Raw genomic sequence first — 19,200 nt, 5'->3', positions numbered from 1 at the left:
GAGAAATGTGCTACAATTTGATTCTGGGACTCAAATTGACACTAAATATATCTGAATAACTAGCCACTATAAATAGCCAGCTTATTTACCCTGATTTCTCCCGCTATTAAACCTGATTCCTCACGAACCTTACGTCGTAGTGAAATTCTGAATGCACCAGAAGAATGAACGGATAATTGTATGCAGGAAGTGGGCTACAATTAGATTCTGGGACTCAAATTGACACCCAATATGTCCGACTAACTAGCCACTATAAATAGCCAGCTTATTTTTTCCTGATTTCTCACGCTATTAACCCTGATTCCTAATGAACCTTACTTCGTAGTGAAATTCTGAGTACACGAGAAGAATGCGCTGATAATTTTATCTAAGAAGTGGGCTACAATTTAATTCTGGGACTCAAATTGACACCCAATATATCTGAATAACTAGCCACTATAAATAGCCAGCTTATTTACCCTGATTTCTCACGCTAATAACCCTGATTCCTTACGAACCTTACGTCGTAGTGAAATTCTGAATACACCAGAAGAATGAGTGGATAATTTTATGTAGGAAGTGGGCTACAATTTGTTTCTGGAACTCAAATTGACACCCAATATATCCGACTAACTAGCCACTATAAATAGCCAGCTTATTTTTTCCTGATTCCTCACGCTATTAACCCTGATTCCTAATGAACCTTACTTCATAGTGAAATTCTGAGTACACGAGAAGAATGCGCTGATAATTTTATCTAAGGAGTGGGCTAAAATTTAATTCTGGGACTCAAATTGACACCCAATATATCTGAATAACTAGCCACTATAAATATCCAGCTTATTTACCCTGATTTCTCACGCTATTAAACCTGATTCCTCACGAACCTTACGTCGTAGTGAAATTCTGAATGCACCAGAAGAATGAACGGATAATTGTATGCAGGAAGTGGGCTACAATTAGATTCTGGTACTCAAATTGACACCCAATATGTCCGACTAACTAGCCACTATAAATAGCCAGCTTATTTTTTCCTGATTTCTCACGCTATTAACCCTGATTCCTAATGAACCTTACTTCGTAGTGAAATTCTGAGTACACGAGAAGAATGCGCTGATAATTTTATCTAAGAAGTGGGCTACAATTTAATTTTGGGACTCAAATTGACACCCAATATATCTGAATAACTAGCCACTATAAATAGCCAGCTTATTTACCCTGATTTCTCACGCTATTAACCCTGATTCCTCACGAACCGTAAGTCGTAGTGAAAACGAGCGGATAATTTTATGTAAGGAGTGTGCTACATTTTGATTCTGGGAGTGAAATTGACACCAAATATATCCGCCTAGTCACTATAAATAGCCATGTTATTGACCTTGATTTCTCACGCTATCAATCCTGATTCCTCACGAACCGTACGTTGTAGTGAAATTCTGAGTACACCGGAAGAACGAGCGAATAATTTTATGTAAGAAGTGTGCTACAATTTGATTCTGGGACTCAAATTGACACCAAATAGCCAGGTTAGTTACCCTGATTTCTCACGCTATTAACTCTGATTCCTGTCAAACCTTACGACGTATTGAAATTCTGAGCTCACCAGAAGAACGAGCCGATAATTTTATGTAAGAAGTGTGATACAATTTGATTCTGGGACTCAAATTTACACCCAATATATCCTCCTAACTAGTCACTATAAATAGCCATGTTATTTACCCTGTTTTCTCACGCTATTAACCCTGATTCCTCACGAACGGTACATCGTAGTCAAATTCTGAGCACATCAGAAGAACGAGCGGATAATTTTATGTAAGAAGTGTGCTACAATTAGATTCTCGGACTCATATTGGGTGTCAATTGGGTGTCTCAAATTGACACCCAATATATACGACTAACTAGCCACTATCCGACAAAACCTAAAACTAGAACCAATCAATGAAAAAATAGTAGAGGGACAACTTATGTAGATGGTTCGGGCACGTGAGTAGAATATCGAACGAGAAACTAACAAAACGAGTGTTCGAAACGAGAGTGCAGACGAAAACAAAAGAGACAGACAAGAGTTATGTGGGTAGATGGAATCAGAAAAGAAGTAGAGAAGAAAGGATAGACTTTGGAAATTGCAAGAAACCTAACACAAGATCTAAAAGTACGGAGACAACAATGCAAATCTCAACTCCACCAGCCTTACACCTAAAGGTAGAAAGACTTAGGACTAAGTAAGTAGGTTTCTGGGGTACTAAGTTCGCGATATTTTTTTTTGCATTTTCTGTTGATGAAATTACAACGCGTAGCTCTTTTTGTCAAAGAATTGTTTTAATCCTAAGAGCACAAGCTTTGATTTTTTGAAGTATTTCGTCTTTCCACCTCTAAAGTAGTTCTACCCTTAACGTATTCAGTTGCCACAACTTTTTTTGTTACAGATATTAGAAAACTGTGATGAATTATTTGAACGGGAAGAATTATCAGCAGCTCCAGATATTGGTTGGCCAGACTGCTTCAATTCTGGTGTTTTTGTATACCGTCCGTCCAATGAAACTTACGAAAAACTAATTCAATTTGCCCTAGATAAGGGAAGTTTTGATGGTGAGTATGTTTTCAATTTATTTAATCAGATAAAACAAAAAGTAATTTCGACAGGATATCGTCAACTGGCATGTTTCGTTGTACAATAGCTTTCTCAGAAGAGAAAGTTCAAACTAACTACACTTTTGCAAGAAATTAACGGAACACCTTAAAAATGGGTCATGTTTGATGTCTCAAATTTCCTAAACCTGTTGTCTGATGTAATTTTTTAATATGTTATAGCCTTATTCTTTAACAATATCGGTGTAATAATATTGTTGCTAGAAAGGTAAATTGTCATTGTATACCGTGTGTACCAATCAAACTGTGATTTTTTCCCAAAGTTCGCGTGACCCTGTAGAATATTCTAGCATTCACAAAATACTGAAATTAAATCCCAACTATAGCCTCATGTTTTCTTAACATTCTGTTTTTTGATTCATTCGCTTATGTTAGATTATGACAGTTTGCTTTATAAACGTATGTCCCCAAATGCTTCGTTTCCGAGATAGAGGGTGTTGAAATTTTTCTTATAAACTGACGATTTATTTATTGCTCTAAAACCGGTTAAGATATGCAAATGAAATTTGGAGTGTTTTAAGAGGTAGTTATTGCGAATTTTTTTTTATTTACAATAAGGAATTTAATATTCCCCATTGGCGCGCATACGGCTAATATGACCCTTATGTGCGCCAATGGTGAAGATAAAATTCTTAATTGTATGTCAAATAATGCACAATAACCATCTCTTAAAACCCATCAAATTTCATTTCCATATTTCAACCGGTTTTAGAGCAATAAATAAACCGTCAGTTTGTAACAAAAATTTCAACACCCTCTATCTAGGAAACGAAGTATTTGCGTACATACGTTTATAAAGCAAACTGTCATTATTTTTTCATGCAAAATGACCCCTTAAAGTTTGCCATACTTATTTAAAAACACCTTGTATTGATGAAAAACAAGGCCAATTTTTTATTATCCAACATAATCGAATGAATCAAAAAACAGAATGTTAAGAAAACATAAGGCCATAGTTGGGTTTTAATTTCAGTATTTTATAAATGCTAGAATATTCCACAGGGTGACGCGAACTTTAGGAAAAAATCACAGTTTGATTGGTACACCCGGTATACAATGGCAATTTACCGGTCTAGCAACAATATTATTACAGCGATATTGTTAAAGAATAAGGCGTAACATGTTAAAAAACCACTTAAATCGGACAACAGGTTTAGGAAATTCGAGACATTAAAAATGACCAATTTTTAAGGTGGTGTGTTAAAGCTTGTCCATATGTAGGCGGTTCAAGTTAACATAGAAACAAATGCAACCGCTCAACATCGTACACATGCAACCGCGACACCGCGAGTTTACCAGCGTTTAAGGGCTTGTCCATATGTGGGCGGTTTGCCAACGTCGACGTCGCAGTTTACCTGACAAACTCCACCTCCGCGGCTTAAGTTAACATAGAAACAAATGCAACTGCTCAACATCGTACACATGCAACCGCGAGTTTACCAGCGTTTAAACTGGTAAATCGCGGCGTAACCGCCTGCATTTGTACTAAGCCTTAATTTCTTGGAGAAGTTTAGTTACGTATGCAAACAATTTGTAATAAGTTAAAACGGGATACCTCCCGGGAGATGGCTATATACCATTTAGTTAAAAAATTTTGATATGGAAAGTAAAACAACTTCTGTTGTAATTAGTATACGTATTTAATTAAAAAATTAAATTAAAAGTCCAAATGGATTACAATTGTTGTTCAGAACAAATGTTTTCGGACTTATCAGTCTATCTTCAGTGAACTTTGGACTACTGGCGCTAATAACCTCAAAACAAAACAGTGGATGAATTTTAATTGTTGTTTACATGTTTAAAAGTAGGTAATAAATTAGCCGACTACAAGTCGATGAAGGTAGGTAGATAGCTTTCCAGGAACGCTTGGTCCCTACTCAAAATAGTAAAGTATATCTGTATTGTACCGCTAATGCCAAAAAACACTCTTTTTGAATTAATACCTTTTTAAATACGTTTTTCACCAGAAACTAGCGCATCTTCTTGTCACAAGTTCGAATGTTATTTGTTTTTACCGGATCATGAGCTTTGATTTTTAATTGTGACATATCGTTTCGCTCCATCTACTGAAATATTTTTAGGTTTACCATATTACAGATATCTGAGGAAAAAAATAAAACATAATGCATTTTGTTGGTGAGATAAAAACAAAAGTGAAATTTTTTGAGTTAATACACTTTTGAACGGGATGTGCGATGTATCTATTCAGACCATCTTTTACAGACATCTAATTCTGTCTACTCAATCTAAATATCTAATGAATCAATTAAACTACGAGAGCAGAAAAAACGTAAATTAATGGTTGATTTAAACAAGCAGTAACCTCAGATTAAAGGACAGTTGACTTGAACTGAAAATTCTAGATTTATTATTACGGTTTTCTTAACTTTTTAGGTGGAGATCAAGGACTTCTTAATTTATATTTTTCGGACTGGGCACACAAGGACATCTCAAAACATTTGCCTTTTATTTATAACCTAGCTTCCACAGCCTGTTACTCATATTTGCCAGCATTTAAACAGTAAGTATACAAAACTTTGTTTTGCTTTCATTATTATGCCTCTTATTGTTTTTTATTTATTTGAAAATCACTCCAAACTATAATAGTTATATGAATCCCTAATCTGAAAAAAGTACCCCCGTTAAGATACCCTCAGTGCCAGAATTATTTTTTTTTAATTTTCTGCGTTCTATGTGATTAAAAAATAAGACTTAGCGCAATTTCAACCCTCCACCCTCTCCCCCCCCCCCCATTACCAAAAACGTCATTTTTTCAAACAAAGTGTACATAAGCTCAAAATGCATTTTTATTGTGTTTTTTTTTGAAAAAAGTGCATAAGTATTTTGGAGATGGCTGCAGGTCTATTTTGTGTATTTAATTAAAAACTATATTTCTGATTTTTTCAGATTTTTCCGTAATGTGCGCCACCTTCAAACATCCAAAAAATTGGTATTTAGGGGGTTTTGGGGATTTTTCTCATTTTATAGAACTCGCCATAGATCAATTCAAGTTTTTTTTTAAACCCCCCACGTTTTTGGGGGGTTTGAACGTGTTTCTCCCATTTTTGAATATCCTAAAGGACCCAGTTGCTTCAAATTATATTTACATAACCTATAAAAAAACCTTTATTTTATCTATTTTAAAGTCTAATAAAGAGGGAAAATCCCCAAAAACTCCATCCGAAAAACCAGTTTTTCGAATTTTTGGCGAAAGTGGCGCACCTTACGAAAAAATCTGAAAAAATTTGAAATATATTTTTTGATAAAATACACAAAATAAAAAAAATCAGACCTGCAGCCATTTTCAAAAAAAAAAAATCCAAAAATTAAAAAAAATGACATACTTTGTAAAAGCCTCAACTATGTGTGTGAATTATTCGAAATTTTTAAATTGATTGCATCTCACCTAAAAAAACGAAAAACTGACGTTTTTGTTGGCGGGGGGAGGGGTAGGTGTGGAGGGTTAACATTATGTCTTATTTTCTTATATTACATAGAACGTAAAAAAATGAAAAAAAGTAATTCTGGCAGTGAGGGCATTTTGCTTATCTAAACGGGAGTAACCTTGATTTATTTTTCCATTTTGTTTATGAAAACTTTTGAAGAGTTTGAGGAATACTGAAAAATATGAACAGCTGTGACTGAATCAAGTGCCGTAACAAATAAATTTAAATGTTTTAAATAAAAAAATATGAAAAAAAAAATTTAAGAAACGCTTTTCTTTAGTTACTAGTGACTTAAATTAAAAATATTATAAAAAAAATCAACCAAAAAAGCAAAAAATAAAAAAATTGTAAAAAATCTAACACATTCGTCAAAGAAAAGCGTGGCGCGTCTTCATCGAATAAACGGTTTTCGCCCCACGCTTTTCTTTAACGAATGTGTTAGATTTTTTACAATTTTTTTATTTTTTGTTTTTTAGTTGATTTTTTTATATTTTTAATTTTAGTCACTCGTAACTAAAGAAAAGCGTTTCTTAAAAAATTTTTTTTCATATTTTTTTATTTTTTACTTTTTAGTCTTACACTTTTCAAACATTAAAATATATGTTTCTTAAATTATGTATAAAACATATGATGTACTAACGTGAAAACTAGTCGGAATCGGCAAACAATTTGAAACTTTATTTTTTATTTATGAAGCATAACCTAAACAATTAACGTAAAAAGTGAAATTATGTATAGTTCATATCATTAGCTACAACACGTAAAAGTTTCAAGTTTTTACATTGTAAAAAACAAGAGAATTTAAGCATTTTCCATTAAAATCGTTTTTTTTATTTAAACAATTAATAAACATAAAAAATTTTTTTATTGATTATTCGTGTACTGTCCCCGCCAATGCATATGTCTGCAAATTTTCATTAATTTGCATTGGAGAAAATGCACTCAAATTAACGTCTAAAGATTTGACGCAAACTATTGAACTAAATAAAAGCGTTTAAAAATGAAACTAATTTATTTGTGCATTTTGCGGCGATGACAAATTTTTTAGTTAACACGCACTATTAGAGTTGACTTTTCGCACAAATTTGTAAATATTTTCAAAAACTACTATTTTTATCTTGACCCAAACTCACTAAGCGACGTATAATTGTTTTACATGTTTCGTTGGCAAGGAAGTGATAGTGTGTAGGCGTGTTTTGGTCATTTTCCATATTGTTAGGGATTACACGAAACTATTTTAATATCAATCGCAAATTGTAACGTTGATTTGACTGGTTTTTGAAAAAACTTCCTTTTTTGGTATCTACGACAGAACCAGGTACAGTAAAACCCATTTATCTGCAACCGCGAGCAAAAGACACGACAGACGTGCGTTGATGCGGTGCGAGTGACCCTGAGGGTTTCAGTTAAATCTGGTCAGTTATACTTTATCATATCTTTTCTCAAGATTAATGAGTACCATATACATTTTGGCTTCTATATACTAATTTTGACCAATGACAAACTTAGTCTTCTTAGGAAAAGACACGACAGACGTGCGTTGATGCGGTGCGAGTGACCCTGAGGGTTTCAGTTAAATCTGGTCAGTTATACTTTATCATATCTTTTCTCAAGATTAATGAGTACCATATACATTTTGGCTTCTATATACTAATTTTGACCAATGACAAACTTAGTCTTCTTCTTCCTTTTTATATTGCTTGTTCATTGGTGGATTGATACCTCTATGGAAGGTTGTCACTCCATCTTTTGCGCGGTCGGCCGATTTTTCTACCGAGTGGTATTCCTTTATTTTTTCTATTTAGTGTCCATTCGTTTATACACTGCACGTTACATTTTCTTCTAATGTCAACTCTTCTTTCGATATCTTAGCGTATATCTTGTAATTGTTCTCAGTACTCTCACCTTTGCCGTTTCCAGTAGTCTTTGTGTTCCGGCTGTATCGGGTCTTGTTTCTAATGCAAATGTCTTGTATTCTTAGTTATTGTTCAGTCTTTCCATATTTTAATTAATTTTTTAGCTATTGCGGTTCGGGCTATTGCTAGTCTATGCTTCATTTCTGAGGAGCAATCGCAATTGTTGGTTATCAGGGAGCACATATACAGGGTGTCCAGAAATTCTACCGACAAACGAAGACAGGAGATTCCTCAGATAATTTCAAGACAATTTAACTAAATTCACCTAGTCCAAAAATGCTTCCTAGGGGAGCTAGAGCTCTTTGAAGATGGCGTCTTGTAATTAGTTTTTCTTAAATACCTCCAGAATGCTTCTAGTTAGAAAAACGAAAATTGAAATTCATATTTATCTTCCAGAGATACATCGATTCCATTCAATGCGAATTTCTAGTACCGGTTATAGGCGTCCGTTTTGGGTAGGGCAACGGTTATTTTATCTCATAACTTTTTTCTCTTCAAATTTTAAGCATTTTTGACTCTGGATTATTAAATTGTGGGGTATTCTAGTACTAAAAGGTACAGTTGCTTTAAGTCGATCGGGCACACTGTTTTCTAGAAAAACCGATTTGAAAATTTTTCGTCTCTTGAATTTGAAAAAAAAATTTTTTTCAAAAAAACGGTGAATTTTACCAACCTAAAGCAAGAGTAACTTTTAGCACTAGAATACCTCATGATTTAATAATCTAGTCTCAAAAATGAGTAACAATTAAAGACAAAAAAGTTATGCGATAAAATAACCGTTGAACTACCCAAAACCGACGCACATGACAGGTACTAGAAACTCGCAATTAATGAAATCGATTCATCTTTAGAATATAATTAAACGTACAAGTTTTCGTTTTCCTAAATAGTTTTTTTGAAATTTTTTTTGGACTTCAAAAAACGAAAAGTTTTCAAATCGATTTTTCTAAAACACGGTGTATCCTATCGACTTAAAGCAAGAGTACCTTTTAGTACTAGAATACCTCACAATTTAATAATCCAGAGTCAAAAATGCTTAAAAATTAAAGACAAAAAAGTTTCGCAATAAAGTAACCGTTGCCCTACCCAAAACGGACGCCTATGACCTGTACTAGAAATTATCAATAGATGGAATCGATTTATCTCTGGAAGATAAATACGCATACCAACTTTTGTTTTTCTAAATAGAAGCGTTCCGGAGGTATAAGAAAAACTAATTACCAGACGCCATCTTCAAATAGCTCTAGCACCCTTAGGAAGCATTTTCGTACTAGCTGACTTGGCTCAAATTGTCTTAAAATTATCTGAGGAATCTCCTGTCTTCGTTTGTCGGTATAGTTTCTGGACACCCAGTATACAAATCTGTCTTCTTCCTAGTCGGTCGTCCGATTCTGACATCGTGCCACCTTGAATTTTCAATGATTTCTCTTTCTCCCTGTTTCTCTATCCTCTATAACTCTCAAGCAAAGAGGAGCTCCGAGCTATTTTGTAATGTGGTCCACATACCTTCTTGCTGATCTTCCCCGGGCTCTCACTTCTCGCCCATCCCCTGCAATGTCAGCTGCTCCAGACTCGGACCATCTCTACGTACCACATGACCAAAGTAAGCCATGATTTTCCCGAAACCTACTTGTAACGTGAGGCTCCCTAAGAATAGACTCGTTGGTTCTTCTTGCGGTCCAGGGTATTCGCAACATTCTTCGGCAGCAAAACATTTCAAACGCGTCTATAGTGCGTTTATCAACTTCCTTCAAAGACCAGCATTCAGATCTTTATAGAAATAAAAAAATAAGAAAAAAAATTTTTAAGAAACGCTTTTCTTTAGTTACGAGTGACTAAAATTAAAAATATTATAAAAAAGTCAACTAAAAACCAAAAAATAAAAAAAAAATTAAAAAAATCTAACACATTCGTCACAGAAAAGCGTGGCGCGTCTTCATCGAATAAACGGTTTTCGCCCCACGCTTTTCTTTAACGAATGTGTTAGATTTTTTCAATTTTTTTTTTATTTTTTGGTTTTTAGTTGACTTTTTTATAATATTTTTAATTTTAGTCACTCGTAACTAAAGAAAAGCGTTTCTTAAAAATTTTTTTTTCTTATTTTTTTATTTTTTCCTTTTTAGTCTTACACTTTTCAAACATTAAAATATGTTAGATGTGCTAACATGAAAAGTAGTCGGAATCTGCAAAAAAATTGAAACTTTATTGTTTATTTATGAAGCATAACGTAAATAATTAACGTAAAAAGTGAAATTATGTATAGTTCATATCATTAGCTACAATCCGTAAAACTTTCAAGTTTTTACATTGTAAAAAACAAGAGAATTTAAGCACTTTCCATTAAAATCGTTTTTTTTTATTTAAACATTTAATAAACATAAAAAAAATGTTTATTGACTATTCGTGTATTGTTCCCACGAATGCATATGTCTGCAAATTTTCATTCATTTCCATTGGAGAAAAGGCAGCCAAATTAACGCCTAAAGATTTGACGCAAACTATTGAACTAAATAAAAGCGTTTAAAAATGGAAACCATTGTTTTTATAAGCCTTATCTTTGTATCCATGGTGATGTTGTGGTTTTTCCATACTGTGGTGAGGTTTTTCAATGCTCCCTTAGCCATGGCTGACCTTCTTTTTATTTCTATAATGCATCCTTAATGGGTTATGTGGGTGCCCAGATAAGTAAGTTAATTTACCACTTCGATGTCATTGATTCTGACAATGTCTGGCTGGTTGTTATTTCTTCTATCTATGATAATAATATATGTTTTAATTTATTTATGGACAACCTTGCTTCTCTTCTTATTTTATTCGTTCTAACAGCTCCGTCTATTCGTCCAAGGATTCGGCGAAAAGCGTTGTATCATCTGCTTATCATCAAGTTGTTGATTCTTCTGCTATCTTGGACGTAGAAAGTTCTTTAGTGTAGAAACATAGTGGAGCATCACACCTCGCCAGGCACATAGCTACGCACATCGCATGGTGTAAAACAAATTATTTTGTTCTTCAAAACGTAGAGAAAGCAGTGGCGGATCCAGTAGGCATCCAGCATCGTCAAGAGGGGGGCCGATTGGCTAAATTTCTATGAAAAATAAATGAATGTTTTTATAAACTTTATACATATATAACTTGGTTTGAGAGGGAGGGCCAATCGCCCCCATCGCCCTCCCCTGGATCCAGCACTGGCGAGGTGCCTGGTGAGGTGCAATGCTCCACTATGTACTACACTGCTATTTACATGCATTGAATTGTTTCTTCGGCTATGTGCGTAGCGAGGTGCCATACTCCATTATATTTCTACACTTAGTTGTTAATTGATTATTATATATAGCAGATTTTTTGTTGCATACGATTAGTGATTCTTTTTTTTATGGCTAGATTGCCATATTTCCACCATTGCTTTTAGAGTCTCTTTTTAAAATTGAGGATAAGAGCTTTAAATGAAATATTACACTCTACATATCTACTTTATTGTATGGATTGGAAGGCTGGACATTAAAGATAGAACAAATAAAGAAGCTGAAGCATTCGAGATGTGGATGCTGCTCAAAATGCACCTAGCTCCATAAGATAACAGCATTTAATATACAGAGTGGGCCAAAGAAAACAGTCCACCTCGAAATTTGGCAGTATTTATTAGATTTTAAGGAAATGAAGAAACAGGTCGATTTTTGATCTAAGGGGGACACATTCTTACGGTACATACATTTGTCATTTGTCAACCCCCTCCCTTCCACTTCCCCCACCCTTTATTTTTAAATCGGGAATAGGGGTCGTGTGCTAGCTCATTTAAAAGGTTATTCAATTCTCTATTCTGTAATATAAACATAAACATAATTATTTATACAGGATGTCCAAGAAAATAATATTTTAACTAAATTAATTGACACAAAAAGAAGAATGCATGTAATTTATGTAATTCAAAATACATTCTACTGCTGCCACAAAACAGAAAAAAATGTTTTTTAATAAATAAACATTGCTTTTCGCTTAATTTCAATGTTCAAGCTGACACCCATCTGCCTCTTGGTAGGTTGAATATTCAATTTAAGCGAAAAACAATATTTATTTGTCAAATAAACATTTTTCGCTGTTTTCTGTCAGTAGTAGAATGTATTTTGAGTTAAATAAATTGCATACATTCTTCTTTTTGTGTCAATTAATTTAATTCAAGATAATTTTTCTTGGACACCCTGTATAAATAATTATGTCAATGTTAATATTGCTGAATAGAGAATAAAATAAACTTTCAAATGAGGTATCACACGACCCCTATTCTCTATTTAAAAATAAGGGATGGGGGAAATGGAAGGGAGGGGGTTGACAAATGACAAATGTATGTACCATAAAAATGTGTCCCCCTTAGATCAAAAATCTACCTGTTTCTTCATTTCCTTAAAATCTAATAAATACTGCCAAATATCGAGGTGGACTGTTTTCTTTGGCCCACTCTGTATAATATATTGATAAACGCTTAAAAACGGTCTCCCGTTCTTTTAGGGTTCTTTTTAATCTAGCAGTAGACTAATATGTGCGGTGTTGCAAAATCTAAGATTTCTTGGTGTTTCAACTCTGTATTTACCTTTTGCATGTCTAGGAATGTATTTTTACTAATGCAAGGTTTTATTAATGCAAGCTTATTTATTTATAGATTTGGCAAAAATGCAAAAATTATTCACTTTATCGGCGCATCAAAACCGTGGCTACAATATTTCAACACGGAAACAAGGAAGGTACATCCTTCTGAAGGTTTGCAACACTTGGCCATCATCCTCCAACACTGGTGGGACATATTTTGCAACCTAATTCATCCAGCCCTTACTCCTGATATGGTAATTATACATTTTTTCTTTACGATCTACCTTAACTTTATTTTATCTATATACAAAAATACTATTTAAAATTTTTAACAGAGACTTCTTAAACTATTACAAGCCTTCTATATATTCCTTTGAAGAAACTAAGGTGAGTTTTCTTAGTAACTTACTGTACATAGGAACGTTTCATTCGCTCTAAGTTCATAATAACAATTTATGTTTCTTTTCAAAATTACGATGTTCTAACACATTAATTACTAGCACTCACCAGCAGCCCAAATGCACATTGGCTGTTGATAATTCTAGTGAAAGCAATGAAATTTCTACCATTTTAAACAAAATTGCTAATCTCAAACCAAAAGGTAACTCAAATTATATACAGATATGGAAAACATACCCGGATTGTCCAATATATGATACAGCGTTATCAGTTGTTCAGTAAAATCCCTAAATTTCAATTATTTTTCAAACATTTTACTAATCTATGAAGTGTTTTCATAAAATAGTGTTACCATCTTTTTTTGATATAGAAAACAAACTTTTTACACCGAACAATACTTTGGAACAGGATGAGGGAAACATCATCTTGGACAAACAGAGTAAAATAAGAACGTGGAAAGAATACCTTGAGAAACTATTTGACGGCCAAAGAGATAACACCTTTGAGCTAGAAGATGTGGTAAATGATGGACCAAGAATATTACAGCAGGAAGTTTATTCTGCAATAACACATCTAAAGGATAGCAAAGCAGGAGGCCTCGATAATATACAAACAGAACTACTTAAACTAATGGACAACGAATCAATAGCAATAATCACAACGATACTCAACAACATATCCAGGGGTGGCCAAGCTCCTTGATAGTCTGAGCCATTTTTCAAAATTTGAAATTTTTCGCGAGCCGCAATTAAACAATTATTATCTAAAAAGTGTATAAAAGGTATTAAATTTTACTCTTACCGCTGGGTCTCACGAATTTTAAAGTAAAATAAACTGATTCACATCGTTGTTTCAAATATGCAAATAATTCTACAAGCAGCCTTTACTAATTCAGGATACTTCGATTCTTCATCATTCTTCCAACTTTTTCTGGGATGGTCTATTGATCTTCTATCGCCTCTCAAAAAACACCGTCTTTAACACTATGTCTTCCTCTGATCTACCACATGACCTGCCCATCTTATCTTAGCTTTTGTATGTCTGACGATGTTTTCAGTATCACTCTCCTGTCAATTCATCTCTTTGAGGACCAAATATCATTCTGAGGACTTTCCTTTCAAATACCAGCAGATTATTTATTTCCCAGTAGCTTATTTATTTCCCAGTAGCTTATTTATTTAATTTGTGACAACATAGACCATCTTCAACAACATGTCACTATAATCGGAGAATACAGTAAGAGAATGGGATTAGAGATTAATACCAAAAAGACCAAATTCATGATCATCTCCAGAAACATGGATGCACTTTAAAACTCCACCATAACACTGAATACCAAGTCCATTGAAAAAGTGAGCAAATTTAAATACCTGGGAACGTGGGTTTTTGAAGACTGGGCATCGGACAGGGAAGTAAAAGGTCGCATTGAGCAAGCTCGACAAGCTTGCGTAAAATTCAGGAAGGTACTGACCTGTTCAGAGTTCGATCTTCAACTGAGACTAAGGTTTACTAAGTGCTACGTATAGTCGGTGCTGCTATATGGCGTAGAGGGCTGGACACTCAAAACGAGGGATATAAACAGATTAGAAGCTTTCGACATGTGGCTTTATCGCCATATCCTAAAGATGCCATGGGCAGCGAAAGTCACAAATGTAGATGTCCAAAAGAATCAACCAAGAATGCTAACTTTTCGAAACCATCAAGAAAAGGAAAACTGTGTATCAATGTCGCACCATGCGAAATGAAAAATACCAGTTCCTCCAACTTATAATCGAGGGAAAAATATAAGGCAAGAGAGGAATGGGACGCAAGAAAATGTCTGGCTCCGAAACATAAGGCAATGGACAGGGATTAACGACAATCAATCTCTGATACATTTTGCAAGAAACAGAGAGTTAATGAAAAATGCGATCGCTAACATCCATTACTGGATTTGCATCTGAAGAAGATTTATTTCCCACTGATGTAGAGTCTTCTAAGTTTCACTTCTATATTTATCAATTGGGCGAATAATTGGTTTAGATTATTTTTTTAGCAGCTTAGATCTTAGTAATGATGATAGGGAGCATAATGCTCTATTACACGCAGCTATCCTTGCTAAGACCTCTTTTTATAATGTGATTGTCATCTGTGATTACCGTTCCTAGATATTTGAACTAGTTTACTACTTCGAAGTTGTGGTCATTAATAGTTATGTTCTGCCTAACTCTTGATCTTAGATTTTGTGGTTACTAGCATGTATTTCGTGTTCTCTTCATTAATTCGAAGGCCCAGACTACCTGTTTCTTCCTCGAGTTGTGAAAACACCTCTCTCACGTCTCTTGTAGAATGATCGACTGCATCTATATCATCAGCAAAGGCCAACAATAGTTTTGATCCTCGATTTGCAAATCCTCCTGTCAGCTCAGATGATATTTTACTTATTAGATATTCTAAGGCCAAACTAAATAGCAACAGTGATAAGGGGTCTCCTTGGCCAAGTCCGGATGTTACGCTTAGTCTTTTATATTTGTTCCCACATTTAAAAAAAAATAAAAGTAATTCAGGGACATTTATTGAGAGCCACAAATAATCCTTCAAAGAGCCACATGTGGCTCGCGAGCCACAGTTTGGCCAACCCGTGAGATATACAAACAACTCTGGAGAAATACCAACAAAATCGCTGAAGTCTGAGTTTATTGCACTTCCAAAAAACCAGGAGCCAGAAAATGAGAAGAATACCGTACGATAAGCCTCAGGAGTCATCTTTTAAAATTGTTCCTAAAGATAATCCATAAGAGGAGAATTTACCAGCTGTGTGAAAGTCAAATTTTCCCCACGGGTTCATAAATTCTGTTGGTACGAGAGAGGCCTTGTTCGCCTTGTTCTCTATAAAAGTCTTATTCCAGAGATACAGAGACACCAATTGCGACTTATACCCATATCTGATTGATTACGAGACAGCATTTGATCGAGTACAGCACGTCAAGATGATTCAAGTACTAAAAAAAGCAGGAATTAACAACCAAGATCTGAAAATAATTGGAAACCTTTACTAGAATCAGACCGAAAATCTTAGAGTTGAAGGTGAACACACCGAATATATGAAAAGCATGCGTGGACTGAGGCAAGGCTGTATTTTGTCTCCTCTGCTCTACAATCTTTACTCTGAAAGAATATTCAGATCGAAACTTTGCAGGAAACTGAAAAAGGCATTCTACTAAACTAAACGGATACAGGCTAAACAACATCAGATAATGCAGATGACATCATAGTATTTTCGGATAACCTAGAAGACCTACAAGTCCTTATGACATTATGATTACATACAACAATACAGTGGACTCAATGTAAAGAATACAAAACTTATGATCATTAGCAAGAAATGATAACAGATGATCAACTCTACGTCAACCAAACCCCCGTAGAAAGAGCACTACAACTATCTCGGCACCATAATAAATATAGAATGGACAACAATCAAGAGATAAGAGCGCAAATCGGGAAAGCTGAGTTCACCGTCAACCCGGTGGGCCTTCTTCAAGAGCCAAAACCTCTCTCTTGGTATAAACGTAAGAATGCTGCGTCCCCTTTTCTATGGCAGAAAATTACAAGCATTTGAGATGTTGCTATATCGGAGAATACTTAGAATCCCATGGACTTCCGAGTCACAAATGAAGAGGTTCTTAGAAGAACGAAGAAGAACCGAGAGTTACTGACCACCATCAAATCTCGAAAGTTGGAATACTCCGGACACATTATGCGAAATGAATCCAGATATGTCCTTCTACAAGCCATCCTGAAGGAAACATATTTGGAAAGTGAGGTCCAGGAAGAAGAAGAACATCCTGGTTAGAGAACTTCAGAACCTAATTCAACACATCTGCATCAGTGTATGTGGAGCTATTAGCATCTGTATCTGAGATAAAATAAAAACGCAGATTTGCAGAAGCGACTACAATACTCCAGACTACAAGACTAAGCAGCTCAAGAGTCATATGAGTTCCGAAGAATGACTAACTTGTTTGATTTGAAATAGACTGGATTTTGACCTCATTTGTAGAGATGGACAAAAGTAAACTGGTTAATAGGAGTGGGAGGGGGGAGAGAGAGAGAGAGAGAGAGAGATACTGCACCAGTTATGTGTAGACTTTATTCTATGTCTCATGTTTCCATTTATTTACAATCTATGTTAAATCTGAAATGAATGCAATGTTTTCCGTATTGGTATAAGTTAGCCAGAAAGAAAAATAATTTTTATCTCTTCATTAAAATTTGCAACCTTACAAAGCTTGATATTCCTGTCTTTACCTTGCATACTTTAATTTACATTTACTAATCAGAAACATTAAGGAATTGCAGTAAAGACATTTTTCATAATCCATAAATCTACTCATAGCATGTAAATATGGTAGAAGAATCATTTATTGCTAGACACTGTGTTTTGCTGCTCAAACTTACGTAGATAATTTAAATTGATGTTTGCACACAAAATTTAGCACATAATTTTAGTTAAGTAGATAATTTATTGCATTTTGGATTAAAAATTGTTTAAAGCTTTGCAAAAATCACAGCAAATAATTGAATAAATCACAAAATTTAGTTGTATGTTGGCATTTGATCAAAACACTTTTGCACTATGCAACTAAGCTATTTGTATTTTGAGTTTAATTGGCATTTTGTTTTGCTTTCTTATTTGTTCACAGCTCATTACCTAATCAAAAGTTGTTTTGCTTAGGTAATTTAAAATAACTCATAGCTCATACTGAACCTTTTTCTTTTCTTTTGCATGCATGTTTGTTCAGACCAGCCATAGACACACTGTGCATGGTAGTCAGTCTTACACCTCTCAAAGTGATTCTCACACTTCCTATTACTACGACCATGACCATAATCCCTCTGTACAAAATCCTCAAAATGCGGAAGACTTCCAGAACGTATGGGATCCGTGGGAGGAATATGACTCTAGGCAATCCTCAAATGTAGTTCCTCAAAATATAACGCATGAAGAGTCACATTCACAGCATTATGGGCAATCACATTTCGAACAAACCCATCATTCTGATCATGGTCATGATACCCATATTCATCAAAGTGATCATTTTGTACACACACCTCCACATATGTCTGAACATCATCATCAACCTGCTCAAAATATCGATTATAGCCACCATGAACAATCACACTCTCATAGTCATTATGTTCAACCTGTTTATACCGAAAATAAGCAATCAGAAACTCATTTTCCAGATCAATCTTCCTCTAGTTCTTATGTAGAATATCGACCACCAGAAATCCATCATTACCATCATTCTGAAAGTCATTACCATCATTCTGAAAACAAACCTTCTGAAAGTCATTACCATCATTCTGAAAACAAATCTTCCGAAAGCCATTACCATCATTCTGTCGACCACACTCCTTCAGAACACCACCATCATCATCATTATGAGCACAAACACGAATCTAGTCATAATTATGAACATCATACTGAAAGACGGGAGTCTAGTAGTCAAAATCAACAAAATCTAATTGAATCTCATAATACAAATACATTTTCAAGAGCTGATCATAATGTTCACATTCATCATCCTTCAATCCCTACATCTAGTCAACCGCATTCTCCTAATATCCATCACCAACCTCCCACTTGTGAATACTCCTCGGATCATCCTCCTCCAAATGATCCTAGACTACCAGATGAGTGTGTGGCAACTACTACAGTGTCCAACGAAATAACATTGAAATCAGACTCTAACGAGGAAAATTCAAATAACCAAGTAAGTATTTATAGTTAATCTTTATATATGAGAGAGTAATACAACGAAATAACCCTAATAGACCAGGGAAATTTTTCCGAGACACTTTTTGACACAGGTATCCGACAACTGCTTTTGATAAATTTGGTGATAAAAATATGTAAAATAGAAGTAGATTGAATGCTCGAATATATGGAATTTATAGAAATAAATGGCAGATTTCGAGCATATATCAAATCTTGCCCAAGTATACTTTCGTTAACTTAGCATCATCAGGGGCATCTGAAATAAGTCAAAAGATGCCTGTTACAATGGCGTTCTTTTGGCTTATTTCAGATGCCCCTGATGATGCTAAGTTAGCGAAAGTATACTTGGGCAAGATTTAAACTATATGCTCGAAATCTGTCTTTTATTTCTATAAATTCCATAAAAATATGTGGTATATAAAATTTGGTATATAAAAACAGTGTAATACCTGTTCCCGGTATCATG

At 34.6% G+C, this 19,200-nt stretch overlaps 1 protein-coding gene across 3 annotated transcripts in view; it reads left to right on the top strand.

The window, feature by feature from the left end:
* LOC114333016 (cell surface glycoprotein 1) overlaps positions 1-19,200 on the top strand; it is a 104,095-nt gene that overhangs the window by 72,014 nt on the left and 12,881 nt on the right. For 2 of the 3 annotated variants that reach the window (XM_028282830.2, XM_028282829.2), the window contains exons 4-7: positions 2,406-2,568; positions 5,023-5,149; positions 12,645-12,825; positions 17,755-18,729. In XM_028282830.2, the coding sequence (XP_028138631.1) occupies positions 2,406-2,568; positions 5,023-5,149; positions 12,645-12,825; positions 17,755-18,729 (1,446 nt within the window). The remainder of the gene's footprint in view (positions 1-2,405; positions 2,569-5,022; positions 5,150-12,644; positions 12,826-17,754; positions 18,730-19,200) is intronic. The other variant, XM_028282831.2, reaches the window with a different exon arrangement.

This window comes from Diabrotica virgifera, chromosome 10, assembly GCF_917563875.1.
Source record: "Diabrotica virgifera virgifera chromosome 10, PGI_DIABVI_V3a".
NCBI classification, from domain to species: Eukaryota; Metazoa; Arthropoda; class Insecta; order Coleoptera; family Chrysomelidae; genus Diabrotica; species Diabrotica virgifera.
The sequence above is the reverse complement of the archived record's forward strand: the minus strand, read 5'-3'. Positions and strand labels throughout refer to the sequence as shown.